This window comes from Terrapene carolina, unplaced genomic scaffold (genome assembly GCF_002925995.2).
Source record: "Terrapene carolina triunguis isolate 2854851 unplaced genomic scaffold, T_m_triunguis-2.0 Scaffold139, whole genome shotgun sequence".
NCBI lineage: Eukaryota > Metazoa > Chordata > Testudines > Emydidae > Terrapene > Terrapene triunguis.
The window spans coordinates 14,700,086-14,719,265 of NW_020664490.1; the positions used below are offsets into that span (position 1 = coordinate 14,700,086).

At 41.5% G+C, this 19,180-nt stretch overlaps 2 protein-coding genes across 2 annotated transcripts in view; both read left to right on the forward strand.

Moving 5' to 3' along the window:
• Positions 1 to 16,531, forward strand: part of LOC113406780 (serine/threonine-protein kinase Nek3-like) — a 29,856-nt gene extending 13,325 nt beyond the window's left edge. Inside the window, exons 9-16 of the mRNA XM_026653474.1 lie at positions 4,377 to 4,577; positions 5,245 to 5,314; positions 6,061 to 6,098; positions 7,649 to 7,751; positions 8,172 to 8,324; positions 9,618 to 9,752; positions 13,156 to 13,282; positions 16,226 to 16,531. Of these exons, the coding sequence (XP_026509259.1) occupies positions 4,377 to 4,577; positions 5,245 to 5,314; positions 6,061 to 6,098; positions 7,649 to 7,751; positions 8,172 to 8,324; positions 9,618 to 9,752; positions 13,156 to 13,282; positions 16,226 to 16,295 (897 nt within the window). The 3' untranslated portion in view covers positions 16,296 to 16,531. The remainder of the gene's footprint in view (positions 1 to 4,376; positions 4,578 to 5,244; positions 5,315 to 6,060; positions 6,099 to 7,648; positions 7,752 to 8,171; positions 8,325 to 9,617; positions 9,753 to 13,155; positions 13,283 to 16,225) is intronic.
• A 930-nt stretch (positions 16,532 to 17,461) lies between these two features.
• Positions 17,462 to 19,180, forward strand: part of LOC112117665 (serine/threonine-protein kinase Nek5) — a 47,348-nt gene continuing 45,629 nt past the window's right edge. Inside the window, exons 1-2 of the mRNA XM_024215707.2 lie at positions 17,462 to 17,506; positions 18,427 to 18,567. Coding sequence (XP_024071475.2) covers positions 18,451 to 18,567 — 117 coding nt within the window. The 5' untranslated portion in view covers positions 17,462 to 17,506; positions 18,427 to 18,450. The remainder of the gene's footprint in view (positions 17,507 to 18,426; positions 18,568 to 19,180) is intronic.

A 19,180-nucleotide genomic window follows, 5' to 3' on the forward strand; every position in this document is an offset into this window, starting at 1 on the left:
TCACTGAGTTTTACTCCATTTTAAAAAACTAATTATGACAGGCAACAAGTAGAAAATTAATATATATTTAACAAAACACTCACTGCATAAGAATGGTGAAACAAGTTCAGATCAATGGTCCATCTAGCCCAGTATCCTGTTTTCTCACAGTGGCCTGTGCCAGATGCTTTAGAGGGAATGAACAGAATAGGGCAATTTCGAGTGATCCATCCCTGTCATCCAGTCTCAGCTAATTCTTTTTTGAGCCCAGTTATACTTTTGGTCTTCACAACATCCTGTGGCAATGTGTTCCACAGATTGACTGTGTGTTGTGTGAAGAAGTACTTCTTTTGTTTGTTTTAAACTTGCTCCCTATTAATTTCACCGGGTGACCTCTAGTTCTTACATTATGTGAAGAGGTGAATATTCACTTTGTCTGTACCATTTGTGATTTTATAGACCTCTAGCATATCCCTCCTTAGTTGTCTCTTTTTTATGATGAACAGTCACAGTTTTTTTTAATCTCTCCTCGTATGGAAGTTGTTCCATACCCCTAATTATTTCTGTTGCCCTCCTCTGCACTTTTTCCAATTCTGATACGTCTTTTTTGAGATGGGGTGACCAGAACTGCATGCGGTATTCAAGGTGTGAGCATATCGTGGATTTACATAGTAGCATTATGATATTTTCAGTTTTATCATCTATCCTTTTCTTAGTGGTTCCTAATATTCTGTTAGCTTTTTTGATTGCCACTACATATTGAGCAGATGTTTACAGACTCCATGTAGACTCCAAGATCTTTCTTGAGCGGTAAGAGCTAATTTAGACCCCATCATTTTGTATGTATAGTCAGGATTAATTTTCCCAGTGTACATTACTTTGTGCTCATCAGCATTGAATTTCATCTGCTATTTTGTTGCCCGGTCACCCAGTTTAGTGAGGTCCTGTCACGGAGTCACCGGGTTTGATCTGTGCCTGGGCTGGTAACCATTCTCCTGGGAGTGACCCCTTTAGTGTGCCAGGCTCCAAGGACCCACACAGTTCCACAGGGGCAGGCCTGTGGCCTCTGAGACTCCAAGACTGGGCCTTTGGCACTGGTGATTCCTGTCTCTTTCCGTGGCTCCCTACAGTGAATCCAGCCAAGCCAGACTCCTGTAGGAGGCTTGTACTGTACCCCTTCAGGGCGCAATGCTCTCAGGAAGTACTTCCAGCAGCACAGGCAACCTTTTAAAACAAGGTAACCTTTTATTAGTCACCTGGCACACAGAATCTGAACAGCCGTAGGTTAGGACAGAGAGGCAGAAGTTAAGCCATAGTCCATCCTAGCCAAGCCAGTGCAGTGATGAACCAGCCAAGCGCTAATGGACACCATCTCTGGCTCTGTCCTCCTGTTCCCCTTTGTCTCCCCTAGTCCAGGCTCCCGAGTCCCTCCAAAAGGGCTCCCCTTCTTCTAGTCAACTGACGCATTGTTCTTCATCTCAGTTCACAACTCCTGCCTGCTGGGATTTCCTGCTGTTAGGTCTTGATTGTTCAGTCATTGTAGAGTCTCTTTGTCTTGCTAGAGTCTCTGTTGATTTGGGTTGGTTTCAGCCAGTTTTTTTTTAATGACTCTGTTCCTTCCACAAGGCAGCGAAGTGACACACACACACACCGCCTTTCTCCTGCGCTGTTCCAGGAGCACCGCTAACCCTTTTGCATCCATTGGGTAGCAGTGCAAAATACAGAGGGAGACTGAGGCATGTCTTAGATTCATAAAATATATTACAGAAAATTCCCATTTCATCACAGATCCCTTTGTAACCTTCACAGTCAGCTTTGGACTTAACTATTTAAAGTAATTTTGTATCATCTGCAAATTTTGCCACATCACAGTTCATCCCCTCTTCCAGATCACTTACAAATATGTTGAACAGCACAGGTCCCAGTACAGATCCTTGGGGGACCCCACTGTTTACCTCTCTCCATTGTGAAAACTGACCATTTATTCCTACCCTTTGTTTCCTATCTTTTAACCAGTTACTGATCCATGAGAGGTACTTCCCTCTTATCCCATGACAGCTTACTTTGCTTAAGAGCCTTTGGTGAGGGACCCTGTCAAAGGCTTTCTGAAAGTCCAAATACTTTTGTCCACATGTTTTTCAACACCCTTAAAGAATTCTAATAGATTAGTGAGGTATGATTTCCCTTTACAAAAGCCATGTTGACTCTTGCATCTTTACTGATTGGCTAACTTTACTCTTGTGGTTTGATTGTAATCTCAGTTGTGTGAGGAAGAGGCCACTGATGTGATAGTGAACTTTGCCTATGCTGTTTCCTGTTCTTTTGGAGGCCTAGTAGTGAACATAAAATGTATCTATGCATAAGTTGTACATGTGAGAGTAACTTCTTCCCATGTTGAATTAGGTGATCTCTCTCCTACAACTTCCCACATGGAACACCACTTTTCAAAATTCCCGTTAGGTTCCTCTTTTTTTAAATGCAGCTTTCTATATTTACTATTGTTTGTTCTAAGCAAGTTTTATTTTCCTTCTAATGTTGACACAATCAGGCATATGTAAAATATTCTTGAGTGCTGTTTATTTTGAAACATCTAAAAGAAGTTTTTGTACTCCAACACTGTCCACAGAGAAAACTTCTCAATTGCATTATTACATTTCTTTTAATTAAAATTATTTATTCTCTATCATACACCTGATGCACCTTCTTACTTACAATATTGGTTTTACACTTGCTGTATGTTAAATACAGGACTGGATGTGTAAAATGCACTTTTAGCCAAGGAGTTGCAGTTGGTAGCACAAGCCTTTCAACTCGGGACAAAAAATTAAATTCTGGCTCAAGTCTGAAAGTGAAAATGAATTTGGTGTTCTCACTCAAGATACTATTTGCAAACATCACAAAATTTGATACACAATTTGCAGCAAGCAGCCTTTGCTAGAGAAGCTCAGGAGTAGAATATCAGGTGTCTGGGGATGAAAGTGGACGAGAAGCTGGATATGAGTCAACAGTGTGCCCTTGTTGACAAGAAGGCTAATGGCATATTGGGCTGCATTAGTAGGAGCATTGCCAGCAGATCGAGGGAAGTGATTATTCCCCTCTATTCGGCACTGGTGAGGCCACACCTGTAGTATTGTGTCCAGTTTTGGTCCTCCCAAAGAGATGTGGGCAAATTGGAGAGAGTCCAGCGGAGGGCAACAAAAATGATTAGGGGGCTGGAGCACATGACTTATGAGGAGAGGCTGAGAAAACTGGGTTTATTTAGTCTGCAGAAGAGAAGAGTGAGGGGGGATTTGATAGCAGCCTTCAGCTACCTGAAGGGGGGTTCCAAATAGGATGGAGCTAGACTGTTCTCAGTGGTGGCAGATGACAGAACAAGGAGCAAGAGTCTCAAGTTGCAGTGGGCGAGGTCTAGGTTGGATATTAGGAAACACTGTTTCACTAGAAGGGTGGTGAAGCACTGAAATGGGTTACCTAGGGAGGTGGTGGAATCCCCATCCTTAGAGGTTTTTAAGGCCCGGCTTGACAAATCCCTGGTTGGGATGATTTAGTTGGTGTTGGTCCTGCTTTGAGCAGGGGATTAGACTAGATGACCTCTTGAGGTCTCTTCCAACCCTAATATTCTATGATTCTATGAATACATCCCAGAACGATGTTCGCTTTTTTTGCAACAGCGTTACACGGTTGACTCATATTTAGCTTGTGGTCCACTATAACCCCCAAATCCCTTTCTGCAGTAGTCCTTCCTAGGCAGTCATTTCCCATTTTGTACGTGTGCAACTGATTGTTCCTTCCTAAATGGAGTGCTTTGAGCAGGGGGTAGGACTAGATGACCTCGTGAGGTCTCTTCCAACCCTAATCTTCTATGATTCTGTGATTCTATGCCATACATTTTACCACTGTGCCCTGCCTCAGCTATTTTGGGAAGGTTGCAGTGCTAATAGTCCCTCATTTTCATTGGTATAGATACAGATGATTTATTAGATTATATGGGACATGAACATACAGTAGATTGAAAGTGGAACTCCCAAAATATTGTTGTTCCTAGAAGTTTCCTGTCTAGAAGGCTTTATGTCCATGATTACAGTTGCAATGTCAAAAATAAACTGTCACTATTATATCATTACCAGAAATACTACTTACAAAGGTAGTACTGACTGACTATCAAAAACACTGTGTTCATGGCTGTTTAAGTGACAAAAGGCAGGAAGGTAAATACTTTCCCTAGTAGCAGTAGAGACCTGAGGTTTTCAAAACTTGTGGGCCCAACAGATAGCATACAGTTACACAATATGCATTATTGTAGAAATAAACGTTAACATTGCTCTTACGTTATGTCAGCTTTTCTTTCCCTTCATATTTGCTTTCAAGGCTTTAAAATTATTTTCTTTCAAATTTAGTTTCAAGCCAATAGCTGGAAACATCTCATCCTTAAGATATGTAAAGGATCCTACAATCCACTTCCATCTCATTACTCCTACGAACTTCATTATTTAATAAAACAGATGTTTAAGAGAAATCCCAAGAACCGTCCATCGGCCAGTACTATTCTTGCAAGAGGTTGCTTAGCAAAACTTATCAAAAATTGTTTGCCAGCAGAGGTATAGTATACTTTTATTTTGTCTCCAATTAACAGAATTTAAAAGTAGTGCCTACATTTTAGAGGCTAACTCAAATACCTATATTGCCATATCTTGATGTTACTGAATAATTACTATTTGGGAACCTGCTTAAAGAGTGTTAAAGAGTGTCACCATCCTCTGTTAATATAGGTTTACAAATCAGAACTATTACTGTAGAGGAGCTGCTGTTCTTATGTTGAATTGTGTTAATGTGGTTAGGACTATACAAAATCTGTATCTGTCCAGTCTAGGAAACTAATGAAGATGACAAATTCAGAAAGCACAAAGGCCCAGATCCTCAAAGTGGTTAGGCACCTAACTCCCATTGAAATCAAGTGGAGTTAGGCACCTAAATACCTTCAAGGATCTGGGCCAAAATGACCAGGTGATGGAATCGATATAAAACTGCAGAACCCTGCACACACGTATAGTCTTCTAAAAAAAGTGGAGTTTTGATGAGGGATTTTTAAAATTAAAAAACACTGGTGTTGATTTATGATTTAATCAATAGTGGGTAGTTATTGCTAACTAGAAGGTGCTTTTGTTCCTGTTGATTAGCCTATATTTTTAACACAAAATTTGTTGAGTAATCTGAAAAAACATTAAAATATGCACACTACATAGAATCTTTGTGTATGATTTCCAGATGACAGCTGAGTTTGAACAAATATTAAAGGAGACAAAGACACACAAAAGTGATTTAGGAAGAATAAAAGGTAATTTTTTGTCAGAATGATTTTATAAATGAATTAAAAATGTATCAGAATAAGTGAGTATGAAATGCAGTATCTTAGAATCTAACATTAAAGTTCTGTGTTTTCAAATAAAGTTGAAATTATTTTTAAATGTGGAATCTTGAACCTGTTTGGATGCTATATAGTTCAGCTTTGCAGAATTTAGTAGGAACTTTGATTTTGCAAACTACAATTTTATCCTTTACCATAAGGAACACATTTATCTGATATTTTTTAGCACAAGAAGGAAAAGTTTATGTGCCACATATTTTATTTGTAAGCAGTATTCTACTTTTGTGTGATAAATTTAAGGGTAATAGTATCACTGTCTGGTTTGAGGCTCCAGCTCAATGAAGTCCGTCTGCTCATGTGCATAACTTCAAGCATGTAAATTGTCCTATTGGCATATCTTCCTAGTTTAAACCGTGTGTGTGTGTGTGTGTGTGTTTTCTCCCCTGGGGGTATTTACCCACTGCTCAAACCCACTGCATAATCACAGAGAATCAACAGTTCCTTTTTTTCAGAGAGAGGTTCAGGGGAATTGAATAGCAGAAGTGTCTCAAGATGGGACTGAGGTATATTGGCAGAGCAGTGAAGATGCTGTCACAGAATTTTCCTTCAAAATGCCTGGCTCAGTGGTGTTAATTTCTTACCTTCATGAGCACCACTTTACTCCAGCTGCTTACCTCAAATGTGAATTTAATTTTTGAACATGTCCATTAATTTAGCAGGTGCTGTCAGAACAGGTGGACGTTCTAATAATGGGGTAAGTACTCAAATATGAATAAAAATATAATCCTTATTTTTTAAAATAACATATAGCAAATTGTTGTTGCAGACTAGTTACTGTATTCATTAATAATCCATAGGCTGCTAGATCAGCAGTGAAGTGAATTGTGGTGGTATTTATATAAACATGTCACCCACATATCTGTTATAGTAGGTACTGTCCACATCTGCTACAGTTAAAATTGCAACATTTTCTGATATAATCTCAGCTTCATATCCTTGTGGCTTTCTGAAATTTTGGCTTAGGGTCTTGCGTTTTCCATGTTTAGTCCCTGCCCAGAGGTGGATTTTGTTTTAGTTTTATTGAAAATCATAGAATCATAGAATATCAGGGTTGGAAGGGACCTCAGGAGGTCATCTAGTCCAACCCCCTGCTCAAAGCAGGACCAATTCCCAACTAAATTATCCCAGCCAGGACTTTGTCAAGCCTGACCTTAAAAACCTCTAAGGAAGGAGATTCCACCACCTCCCTAGGTAACCCATTCCAGTGCTTCACCACCCCCCTAGTGAAAAAGTTTTTCCTAATATCCAACTTAAACCTCCCCCACTGCAACTTGAGACCATTACTCCTTGTTCTGTCATCTGGTACCACTGAGAACAGTCTAGATCCATCCTCTTTGGAACCTCCTTTCAGGTAGTTGAAAGCAGCTATCAAATCCCCCCTCATTCTTCTCTTCTGCAGACTAAACAATCCCAGTTCCCTCAGCCTCTCCTCATAAGTCATGTGCTCCAGCCCCCTAATCATTTTTGTTGCCCTCCACTGGACTCTTTCCAATTTTTCCACATCCTTCTTGTAGTGTGGGGCCCAAAACTGGACACAGTACTCCAGATAAATCCCTCCAGTTGTTTGAGTTATGGGACAGTGGCTAAAAATACACATGTCCATTTGTTTTAAAAACAAAAACATTGAACAAGCCACAGCAGAAACAGTTTGGCCTGGACATAGTCCTCACTGAGAACTAGTGCCCATGCTTGATTTGGGGTGAGGGTAATTAAATTAATTAAGTTATAAATGACTGAAAGATTACTTCTGAGCAAATTTTAGCAGAGCCTACACCATCCCCAGTGACTATATTTTTCAAAATAGAGAAGAGACATGTTGCCAATAGGGCTCATTTCCTTTGCCTGGCTGAGTTTCTTAATGGACCTGTCAATCTGGAAGCTTCCTGTTTGGGTGCACCTTGTTGTTCTCCAGCTCAATTCCTATTCATTCATCCAATCCAGCTGCACCTATTCATTCCCCATTCTATTGCTTCTGCTTAAAAAAAATAAAAGATGGATAGCCATACATAATTAAACTTGTGCTTGGTGTCAGAAATCCTGACACTGTCAAGAAGGGACATACAGTATGAAATGGGGTATAGGAAGTGCAGTGCAATTGCTGGTTTGGTGTCGGTGGTATTAACTTTAAAATACTTGACTAGTATTTTTGTCCAAAATGTACCAAAAAAAAGACTTGCAAGGATTATTGTTTAATTGCTTTAACAATACAAGTAATGATTAATGCTGTCCTTGTACCTTTTAAAGCAATGTGGAGATCAAAGTAGTACAGGTAGCAATTCAGAACTGGAGAACATAACCAAGCGCTTGAGTGAGAGGACACTGAAGCAAAAGGGCGCTGGTGAAGAGGGTAATGTATATTGAATTCTAAGGCTTATGCGTTCTCTTATTTATAATGATGCTGATCTGCTGTACATACAGCCAAATCTTTAACTTAAAAACATGGAGTACACAACACTGTAATTACAGAAAAAGGTGCCAGTACACTTGCATGCAAACTTTTTGAGATACAGTGATTATTATTGTATATTTCAGATTAAAGTCTTGCCCACAATGTTAGAAAAGCAGGTTGTTTGAAAACAATTGATGTAATAAAAATAAACCAACACATGGGACCAATTTGGAGTTGCACCCACTTCCATTAAGTCCAAATTTTGACCCATAGTGCCCAATCTCAGTGTTGCTAGAGTACTTTATTGCTCATTATAGTATTTTGTTTGAGCATAGAAATGTGTTAGAAGCTAGTAATCAACTTTCTTTTTCATGCCAGTTTCATCAGAAAACTGTGAAGTCCCCCCAAAGAATGCAAATTTGCCAAGTCCCCACAGAAGACATTGGGAAAGGGGAGTGTCCAATACAGTGGTAAATGTCCTGGAAAATGCATCCTTACTTTCTTCCAGTTTTACAGCTGAGGAGGATGAAAGTAAGATCAGGCTAAATGTATTTACAGTTGACTTTTATTTGTTTTTCATACAAGAAATGTGCAGATTTCTTAATGGTGTTGTAAAAAAATGATTTTTTAGAAAATGACAGCACTATGCAAGGAATATCTAATAATTACAAAAACCACCATACCAATAAGGGTTTGAAGTAGTAAACAATGCAGAAGAGAATAGGTGTCTGATTTTTAAGGTGTGATTTTGAAATTCTGAGATAGATGCCAGCAGTGTTGGAAAGAGCCACAAGTGGTTAAAGCAGTGTTGACAGCAAAATGCTCATCATCTCTGTTTGACCAAGAGATTGTGCCTTTACCACAGTTATGTCCCTGTTACAAGAGGCTAAATCACTTTAACATGCTCTACATTGAGCTAACCTTGAGAGCTACTTATAAGAATTCAGCTTCCCATCTTTTGAGTAGAGCAGGCTGGTGGGAGCATATCACATTGTGCTTCACCTTCTGTGCTGTTTCAACTAAGGTGCAGGTAATTCAAGTGCTGATTACTATTGACAAAGGCTTAAATGGCCTAGGCTCTAATTACTGTATCTCAGAGACTCTCTTTTTCTATGTCCTGCTGTGATAACAACTCTCAATAGGAACACTTTAGCACAGATCCTTTACTGAAAAATGTGCAGATATTACCTTGTACAGTGCACCCACATACTGCAGTAATGGATGCCTTGTTCATTATAGGACTATAATTATTATTATGAGATAAATGTATATTATAAATAAATGTGAAAACTAGCATTAGTATTTGATTACAAAATCAAAATATTAATGGTCAGAAAATTCCAAAAGTTGGGGGAACAGATGATACACCAGGCCATGGAATGGAAACTAAACATGTTTGGACTTGTATTTCCGTTGATTTCTGCTGTAGGAGTGAGTTTTTCTTCTGCAGAACTGACCCCCCGGGCTCCATCCTATGAGATTCATAGAGGCACATGATATCCAGGCAGAGGTGCTATGCCTCTACACTTGGTCCTGGCTTCTGCTGGCTTCCTGACAGAATCCAGAGTCTCTTGCTGCCTTCAGTACTCTCATTCTGCTCTAGTGCTGACACAATCAGCATCAGTTCACCAACTAAATAAGTGTCTATGTGTTTGGGGAGCTGGACAATAATGCTACAAGCTCAAACCTCCAGACCACACCTCTCTGTTATTTCTCTAGTAGATATCTCTATAGTTCATTTTATTAATGATTTCTTATGTAGATAGTATATTTCAGGGTATGATTTGCTAATGATCAATGATATGCTAATGATGTTTTTACTAGGTGGCTGTGTTATAAAGTACAGTGAAGATAAACCACGTAAGCAGTGGATCAAAGAAACTCCTCACACCTTGATGAATATTCTCAAGAATGCTGATATCAGCTTAGCGTTTAAAACCTACACAATCTATAAACCAGGTAAATCCTGAGTCTACAGGCAAACTGACATTTTGAAAATCAGATCCATAGTGATCAAAGTTTTTCTGGAAGGCAGGATGCTGAAAGAGTAAGGTATAAAAAAATTTCTTCTAGCAGATTTGCTGCTTCTTTAGGACAAGTGGCAGAGCTTTGGGAAGCCATGGCCCCAGGGTATATCTACACTACAAGCACTACAGTGCTGCACTTATGCTGCTGTAGTGTAGACATTCGCTGCTACAACAACAGAAGGGGTATTTCTGTTGCTGTAGTAAATCCACAACCTTGAGAGATGGTAGCTAATTCGACAGAAGAATTCTTCCGTTGACCTAGCTGCATCCACAATGGCGGTTAGGCTGACCTAATAATGTCACACAGGGCTTGACATTTTTCACAGCCCTGAGAAATGTAGCTAGATTGATCTAATTTTTAGGTGTAGACCAGGTGCCAGATTCTGATTCTATCCTGCATTCTTTTGCAGACTGCTTTATTAGCTTGTTTAATTACTCATTTAACAAAGAGTGTAACAGCCTGTACTGATGCTGTAGGCATAGGAGAATGTCTTTTTGTGTCCAGTTTATGATTTGACTTCATACTTCCTTTGCTTGTCCACATTTAAAAACTGAAGAAAGGGTTAAGGAAAAAGTTACAAATATGATTGAGTTTGGGAAAACCTGCCTTACAGTGAGAGACTGAAGAAACTCAATTTATTTAGCTTACCAAAGAGAATGTTAAGAGAGGTCTAGAAGTACTACATGGGGAGAAGATTTCTGATAGCAGAGAGTTCTTTAACAGATAAAGGGACAATGAGATCCAATGGCTGGAAGTTGAAGCTAGACAAATTCAGACAAAATAAAATATACATTAACAGTGAGAGTAAGTATCATTGGAACAGCTTGCCTCTGGATTTCGTGGATTTTCCGTCACTTGAACTCTTTAAATAAAGATTGAATGATTTTCTAAAATATATGTTATAGCTCAACCAGAAACTCTGAGCTAGATACATGATTTGATGGGTGAAATTTTTGGCCTGTGTTATGTGGAGTGTCAGACTAGAGCAGGGGTCGACAACTTTCATAAGTGGTGTGCCGAGTCTTCATTTATTCACTCTGATTTAAGGTTTTGCATGCCAGTAATACATTTTAACATTTTTAGAAGGTCTCTTTTTATAAGTCTATAACAGTGGTTCCCAAACTTGTTCTGCCGCTTGTGCAGGGAAAGCCCCTGGCAGACCAGGCCGGTTTGTTTACCTGCCACGTCCGCGGGTTCAGCCGATCGTGGCTCCCATTGGACGTGGTTCGCTGCTCCAGAGCAATGGGAGCTTCTGGAAGCGGCGGTCAGTATGTCCCTCGCCCGCGCCACTTCCAGCAGCTCCCATTGGCCTGGAGCAGCGAACCGCGGCCACTGGGAACCGTGATTAGCCGAACCCGCGGCAGGTAAACAAACTGGCCCGGCCCACCAGGGGCTTTTCCTGCACAAGCGGCGGAACAAGTTTGGGAACCACTGGTCTATAATATATAACTAAACTAGTGTTGTAAGTAAAGTAAATAAGGTTTTTAAAATTTTTAAGAAGATTCATTTAAAATTAAAGTAAAATGCAGAGCCCCTGGACCGGTGGCCAGGACCCGGGCAGTGTGAGTGCCACTGAAAATCAGCTTGCGTGCCACAGGTTGCCTACCCCTGGACTAGATGATCATAATGATCTCCTCTCTTCCTAAAATCTAGGCATGTGCTGATGTTGGTTGATTTCTCATATGGTAGCAGTGAGAGCTTGTTAATTTGAGAGAGCTAAATTCAGACAAGCTAATTGGCCTGAGAAACAAAAGAGTTCTTGGATCATGGAGCCTGATTTTGGCAGTATGTGTACTCTCTCTTGGGATGTGTGTAGCCCTACAAATACATAAGGTGAAATTCACCCAATAGAAAAAGGTTCTTTGAACATAAGTGGTGGGAAGGCCTTCACATGGGCTACCTGCAGTAAAGTTACTCCTGCGGCCATTCTGTGCCAAAAAATTCAAAATTCTGCAAATTGTATTTGTCAAAATAACACTAGATAATCATGCTAGTTTCAATTATTTTGGTAATTTATTTCAAAATACCTGTCAGCAAATATGTCTGTAACAATACAGACACACACACATTTTTCCCCAGGAGTAGAGAGTTAAAGAAACCTCTATGACAATCCAATTCCTGTTTCTCTGCCTCCTTCTCTCCCCCCTGGAGCCCAGCTAGGGGGCCAGATACCTACAACCCCTCCCCCCAATAGCCCAGCTGTGGTGCCTCCCCCCCAGCAAATACACCCAAACCCCCTACTCCCCAGAGCCCAGTCGTGGGGCCCCCGGCCCAAATACCCACACCCTCTCCCCCCCCCAGAGCCCAGCCGCAGGGCACCCCTTTCCCCCCCTCAGAGCCCAGCCATGTCCTCCCCAGCCCAGACACCAGCCCCCCTCCTGCCCCAGAGTCCAGGGATCCAGAGGGAGAAACAGCCTGATGCTTGGTCCCAGGCTTGCACAGAGTTTCCTGAGCGCTACCCTCTCGTTCCCTCAGGGCATGCTGGGAACTCTAGCTGCCAGGAAGCCCCTAGCTCCCTGTCCCTCCCCCCAGCAGTGTCTTCTATGTGTGAGCTGGGCTCTGCCAGGTCCAGCAGCCCCTCGTGGCGGCCAGCAGCACTGTAGCCCATTTCTGTGGGGGAAAGGAAATTCTGCGCGCACAACGTTAATTTCTGCAAAATTCTGCATTGCGCAGTGGCACAGAATTCCCCCAGGAGTAAGGTAGGGTGAATATTACCAATAGCTATGTCTTCACTGCAGGATTAACTCGAATTATCTACATCCAAGTTAACTCCTCTTGAGTTAGCCTAGCTCAAGTCAAAGCAACCATGCTGCAAAACAACGCTTAGGTCTTGTCTACACTGTCAATCACAGTGCTGAAATTTTCTTTGCTCAGGGGTGTGAAAAAACAGCGCTTTAACATTGTCTGTGTAGACATACCCTTAGCTGCACAGAATGATTGGTTTATTGCACAGAGTGATTGTATTAGCAACACAGAGCAATTGTGTTAGCAGCTGAAGAATTGTGCTAACTTGAGCTGTAGCCAAAAGGCTTGTCAGCTCAAATAAAAATACTACCACACTCAAATTAAGGGGTTTTGTGTGTGAATGCAACTCGAGTTATAGGCAACGCTCAAGTTATAACTTGGGGTAACTGCAGTGAAGACAGACGTTATGATTTATGGAGTTAACAAAGGGGGCGGTAGAAAGAATTTAGAAGCAATATTCAAAACTTGGGGGACTGGTGAGGCATTGGGAGGTGTGAATTTTGTTGACATTTGATTTTGGTTTTGAAACACTTTTAGCTTTCTTTTTCACACTAAATTATTGTGGGTCCCCCCCCCCTTTGTTTCAAAGCCTCTGAAGACTTATTGAGAGGTCCACTTTCTGAGGAAACCAAAGTATCTGATGAAATAGATGGTGAAGGTGAAGCCATTATAATGGATTCTGAGAGGCTTGAACCAAGATCTGATGAAGAAGATACGTATGTTCCAACACATCTTAAAAATTATATTCAGCTCTCATGGTTTTCTTTAGATTTGTTAGAGCTATTGCTCAAAAATAACCTTTTCTCTTGAAAACCTGGAATATTTTACCATTTTTCAGCATATAAATTCATGCCTCTTTTATCTGACCACATTTATTGCTACTAAAGTATAAAATTCAAAGTACTTTTTCACTACTATATTTCACATACTTGCCACATTGTGGTGAGCCAAATGGGAATGAGCTGTTCCCACTGTAATAAACTCCTTCCTCATCACTAAGCCTGATTAGAGACTAAGGGCTTGTCTACACTGGCACTTTACAACACTGCACTTTCTCGGTCAGCGGTGTGCCCCCCTTTGAGTGCTGCAAGTTTCAGTGCTGTAAAGTGCATCAGTGCTGGGAGCTATTCCCCTTGTGGGGGTGGTTTTTTTATCATGCTGGGAGAGCTCTCTCCCAGCGCTATGCTGCGACTACACAGCCACATTAAAGCGCTGCTGCGGACAGTGCTTTAATGGTGCTAGTGAAGACATGCCCAACTGGCTTCAAGCTGCCTGCCATGCAATCTCTGGTGCAAGTGCAGCCATTTCAGATGTGAAGTGGTGAGGTGTGTGGCAAGTAAGCACACCTGGAGCCTCAGGAACAGTTGTCGCGTGGCTGCAGTGTGGTTTAGGATGCCGCATGTCTACTGAATGGCTGCTTATCTCTTGCTGGTCTGTCAGGAGGACTTTTCAGACTCCACACTGCTGACCCCGAGACTATTGAATGGCCTTAGAGTGTGTGATGCCCACCTACACTGTTTGGACACTTCGGACATTTCTGATTTTTTACTTCTACATCTCTGTTTTCTCTCCCAAATTATTATTTTATATTTTGAACCTTTTTTTCTCTTTATAGTACCACTTGTGCATTTGCTAATAAGTACCATATTTATACATACCAGTGATGTGAAAATTAAATAAATTACAGATTTCCTTACTGTTGTTCACTATTGACATGAGAATGGCCATACTGGGTCAGACCAATGGTCCATCTAGCCCAGTATCCTGTCTTCTGACAGTGGCCAATGCCAGATGCTTCACAGGGCAATTATTGAATGACCCATCCCCTGTCGTCCAGTCCCAGCTTCTGGCAGATAGAGGTTTAGGAACACTCGGAACATGGAATTGCATCCCTAACCATTGGTGGACCTATCATCCATGAACTTATCTAATTTGTTTTTAACCCAGTTATACTTTTAGCTTTCACCACATCACATGGCAATGAGTTCTGCAGGTTCACTGAGTGTTGTGTGAAGAAGCACTTCATTTTGTTTGTTTTTAAACCTGCTGCCTATTAATTTCATTGGGTGACCCCTAATTCTTGTGGTGTGTGAAGGGGTAAATAGTGCTTCCCCATTTACTTTCTCCACACCATTCATTATTTTATAGACCTCTATCATATCTCCCCTTTAGTCATCTCTTTTTTAAGATGAACAGTCCAGTCTTTTTAATCTCTTCTCATATGGAAGCTGTTCCATACCCCTAATCACTTTTATAACCCTTCTCTGTACCTTTTCCGATTCTAATGTATCTTGTTTGAAATGGGGTGACCAGAACTGCATGCAGTATTGAAGGTGTGATATTTTCTGTTTCATTATCTATCCCTTTCGTAATGGTTCCGAATATTTTGTTAGCTTTTTAATCGCCACTACATATTGAGCAGATGTTTTTGGGGAACTATCTACAGTGACTCCAATATCGCTTTCTTGAGCAATAGCTAATTTAGACCCCAGCTTTTTGTATGTATAGCTGGGATTATTTTTCCCAATGTGCATTACTTTGCATTTATCAACATTTGAATTTCATCTGCCATTTTGTTGCCCAGTCACCCAGTTTAGTGAGATCCCTTTCTCTTTGAAGTCAGCTTTTTTGAGTAATTTTGTATTGTCTACAAATTTTGCCAGCTGACTGTTCACTCCCCTTTCCAGATCATTTATGAGTATGTTAAACAACACAGGTCCCAGTACAGATAATTGGGGGACCCTGCTATTTACCTCTCTCCATTATGAAAATTGACAGTTTATTCCAACCCTTTGTTTCCTGTCTTTTAACCAGTTACTGATCCATGAGAGGACCTTCCCTCTTACCCCATGACTGCTTAGGGCTTGTCTACACTTACCGGGTGATCTACTAGGGGCGAGCGATGCATCGGCTGTTGATTTAGCGGGTCTAGTGAAGACCCGCTAAATCGACTGCAGATCGATCTCCCGTCAACTCCTGTACTCCACTGGATCGAGAAGAGTAGGAGGAGTCGACGGAGAGCATCTCCAATCGACATCGCATAATGCGGACCCCGCAGTAAGTAGATCTAAGAAACGTCTATTTGAGTTACGCTATTCACGTAACTCAAATTGCGTAGCTTAGATTGAATTTCTCCTGTAGTTTAGACAAGGCCTTAGTTTGCTTAAGAGCTTTTGTGAAAGGCTTAGCACACACTCCTCTTGTTGGCTTCTCCCATTTTTTGGTTTATGTGGCTCTCTGCCTAGCATGCTGGCTTTGGGGATCAAGTTCTAAGCTACTATCTCTCCCCATTCGTTACATAAGAGACTAGGTACCTAACTCAGGCTTTTCGGATCGCAGTGTTGTTCCTGTAATTTTCTAGGTGCCTAAAAGTTAGATGCCATGATGCTCAGCATTGCAACACCTTACTCCCATTTGTGGATCTGGGCCCTTGTTTGTATTTTCTTATGAAAGCTATAATTTGAATGAATTCAAAAAATAATACCTTTCCATTCCCTAATCACAACGGTGTAAGGAATATACCTTTTGTAATTAGGTTATTTTGACTGTAATTCAACGTGATATATGGGATAATTGTGGAAGAAGGAAAAATAGTAGTCAAGATTTTTATGACCATATTATTTTAGCTTTGAGAATTTATTCTTTTAATCTGTTTTTAGGGACTTTGAAGAGGAAGATGATCCTGATTGGGTATCTGAATTGAAGATGATGGCCAAATACAATGACTGAATGTATAATGTAACAATTATATGTACAATATATAAATTACAGTTGTTAAATGTATCTAATCCAAGTTTGGATTTTAATTTTGTAATGCTAAATCAACAGTTTTCAAGTTGATTAGTTCTGAATGTGTAAGTTTCATACACATCAGAATGGAGAAAAAATATACATGATAAAAATTAAAACCGCAATCCAATGAACAAATCTGAGTATTGAATATATGCTTGTTCTGTAAAAATGCCAAGGAGAGCAACACTGTTTAAATTGATCACAGTGTGGCAAGTAAGGAATGGTAGCACTAAAAGAATAATATGTAAGGTGTCTTTTTGATAAAAATACAGATGTTTTATAGTAGGAATAACTGATCTTGCCTGAATGTAGCTTTAGGGACTATAATAAGTTTTAATAAAGGCCTATGGCTCTCTCCAGCCAGTTTGCAATCCTTTGAAAATGCCCTAGACTTGATTGTTTTTGTTTATTCATTTTAATAACAGAGAAGATTTTTACAGAAAACCTTGAATTAGGGTGGTGAGTTAGGTTTATGCGCAGAGAGGACATGGGTATATGTGTGTGTGGTGAGGGGAAGGAAACACTGGTCTCTTTTGTGAGGTGCAGGTGGAACACTGACCTCCGTCAATTGAAATGAGGATTCTAGTCTTGGTACAGGAACACTGGGCAATGGGGGAGATATAGTGAAGAAGACACGGGTCTCTGGGTGTGTAGTGAGGACTCTGGGTGATGGGGGGGGGGTGCAGTCAGGACACTGGGGATTGGGGATGCAGTGGGGACACTGGGTGATGAAGGTGCAGTGAGGATACTGGGTGATGGGGTACACTGGGCGATGGGGGTGCAGTGAGGACAGTGATGAGGTACACTGGGTGATGGGGTATAGTGACGACACTGGGTGATGGGGTGTATTGGGCGATGGGGATACAGTGAGGACAGTGATGGGGTACACTGGGTGATGGGGTACAGTGATGACACTGAGTGAGGGGGTGCAGTGAGGACACGGTGATAGGGAACACTGGGTGAGGGGGTGCAGTGAGGGCCCCTGGGTGAGGGGGCCGCGCTGGGGGATCCCGGGAGGGGTCAGGGCACTATATTGTCCAGGCTCCTCCCCCCTCGGGGAGCCCGGGCTCCTCCTCCTTCCCACCCTCACCCCGCGCTCTGCTCTCACTGCTGCGGGGCGCGGGACCCGGGCCGGCTCCGGCACACAGGTACCGCGCACCCCGATCTAGGCCCGCCGGGCCCAGGCGGCGCCGCGCGGGGGCTGAACGAGGGGCTGCGCTGAGCGGCGGGTCTGGCGCGTCCCGGCTCCATGGCAACGGAGCGCGCGGGGAGGGGAGGCCCGGCAGGGCAGGGCGAGGACTCAGGGATAACTCCGTGGCCCCCACAGCACCAGGGGTGGGGGCAACGGGGGCAGAGCGCCCCCCCCCACTGCACCAGGAGGCTGTAAATAGCGACAAACAGGGAGACTTTGTGTAGGGCTGGCTGCAAACCAAGGCTGCCCGAGCCCCGCCTCCTGCCTGCAGCTGCCTGGGGCCTGACCACAGGCGCCCACGGTCGGATCCAGCCTTTCCCGAAGTGCGGGTCCCCCCCACCATCCCAGAACCCAGCTTGCGTCTGAGTCTCTGGCTGGTTGCCAGAAGACCCCGCAAACGCAGTCCTGGCTGTGAGGGGGCAGCCAGCGCTGCCTGAGTTTGCCTGGTAGCTACAGTGTGAATGTCCCCATTCATTTCAATGGGTGCTAACCCAGATGCCAGTGATAATACTTGGTGTTAATGCTTTTAACTATTTCACTGAGCCTCAAAGCTTATAAGGAAAGAGAAGTCATGTCATAGAATTAGTGTCAGCACATTTTGAGTAGATGTCTAACACCACCTGGCGCTGAAGGGAGTTGTAACTGGTTTTATTTTCCAGAAGGTGTGGGGGGCTCAGCATTCTTACATTTGGAAAAGCTGGTTTAATTAGATACACTGCACACCAACCCAGTTGTTTCCAGTTGGTGACAACAATTGTGATTGTGATTAAATTCTTCAAATTTGCGACTTCACCAACGTGTGAAATCCATTGGAATATTTTCAGAACACTGATTATCTGTGAAACCCTCATATTTGGGACTTTTTTTGTATTTTAGACACTGCTTTAAGACAAAGACATCATGGATAAATATGAAATTATTAAAATGATTGGGGAAGGAGCCTTTGGCAAAGTATTCTTAGCAAAAGGAAAGGTAGATAACCACCAATCTGTTATCAAAGAGATCAATTTAACAAAGGTAAAAACAACAAAAGCAACCCTATATAATACTGATGTTTTTTATTTAGTTGGATATAGAGCTATGTGTTACTACAATGTAAACTTAGGAGTTTTTTATTTCCTTTACAATTATATGTTGACTATATAAGGTTAAAATTTCTAAAAGACTGTTCAGTTTCTCTATTAATTTAGTGATTTGCAAGCATGATTACATGTACAAATTTAATATAACAAAAACATGCCCACTATATTTCCTGTTAGTTCAGACTTATCTATGTGTAGAGTATGATAGCAGGTATAGAAATTATGGGCATATCCCTGCCAAACATTTACCACTGAGTATAATGGTTACTAATTGTGAGTATTCCCGTTTTCTCCACCAACATTTGTTTAAATTTTATTTACTTGTGTTTCAGTTTCTCACAAGATAACTATGAATTGAACTTTATTAATTCAACATGTTTTAGTCTTCAGGCCATTTCAATTAATTAATTTCTAAACTTCATTATAATTTAAAAATATGACTGAGTAAAATATGATAGAACATATAATTAAAATGAAGCTGCAGCTCTCAAAATAACTGAACAAAGTACATTTTGTGATGTATTACTCTGCTTCTTCACTGTTTGTTC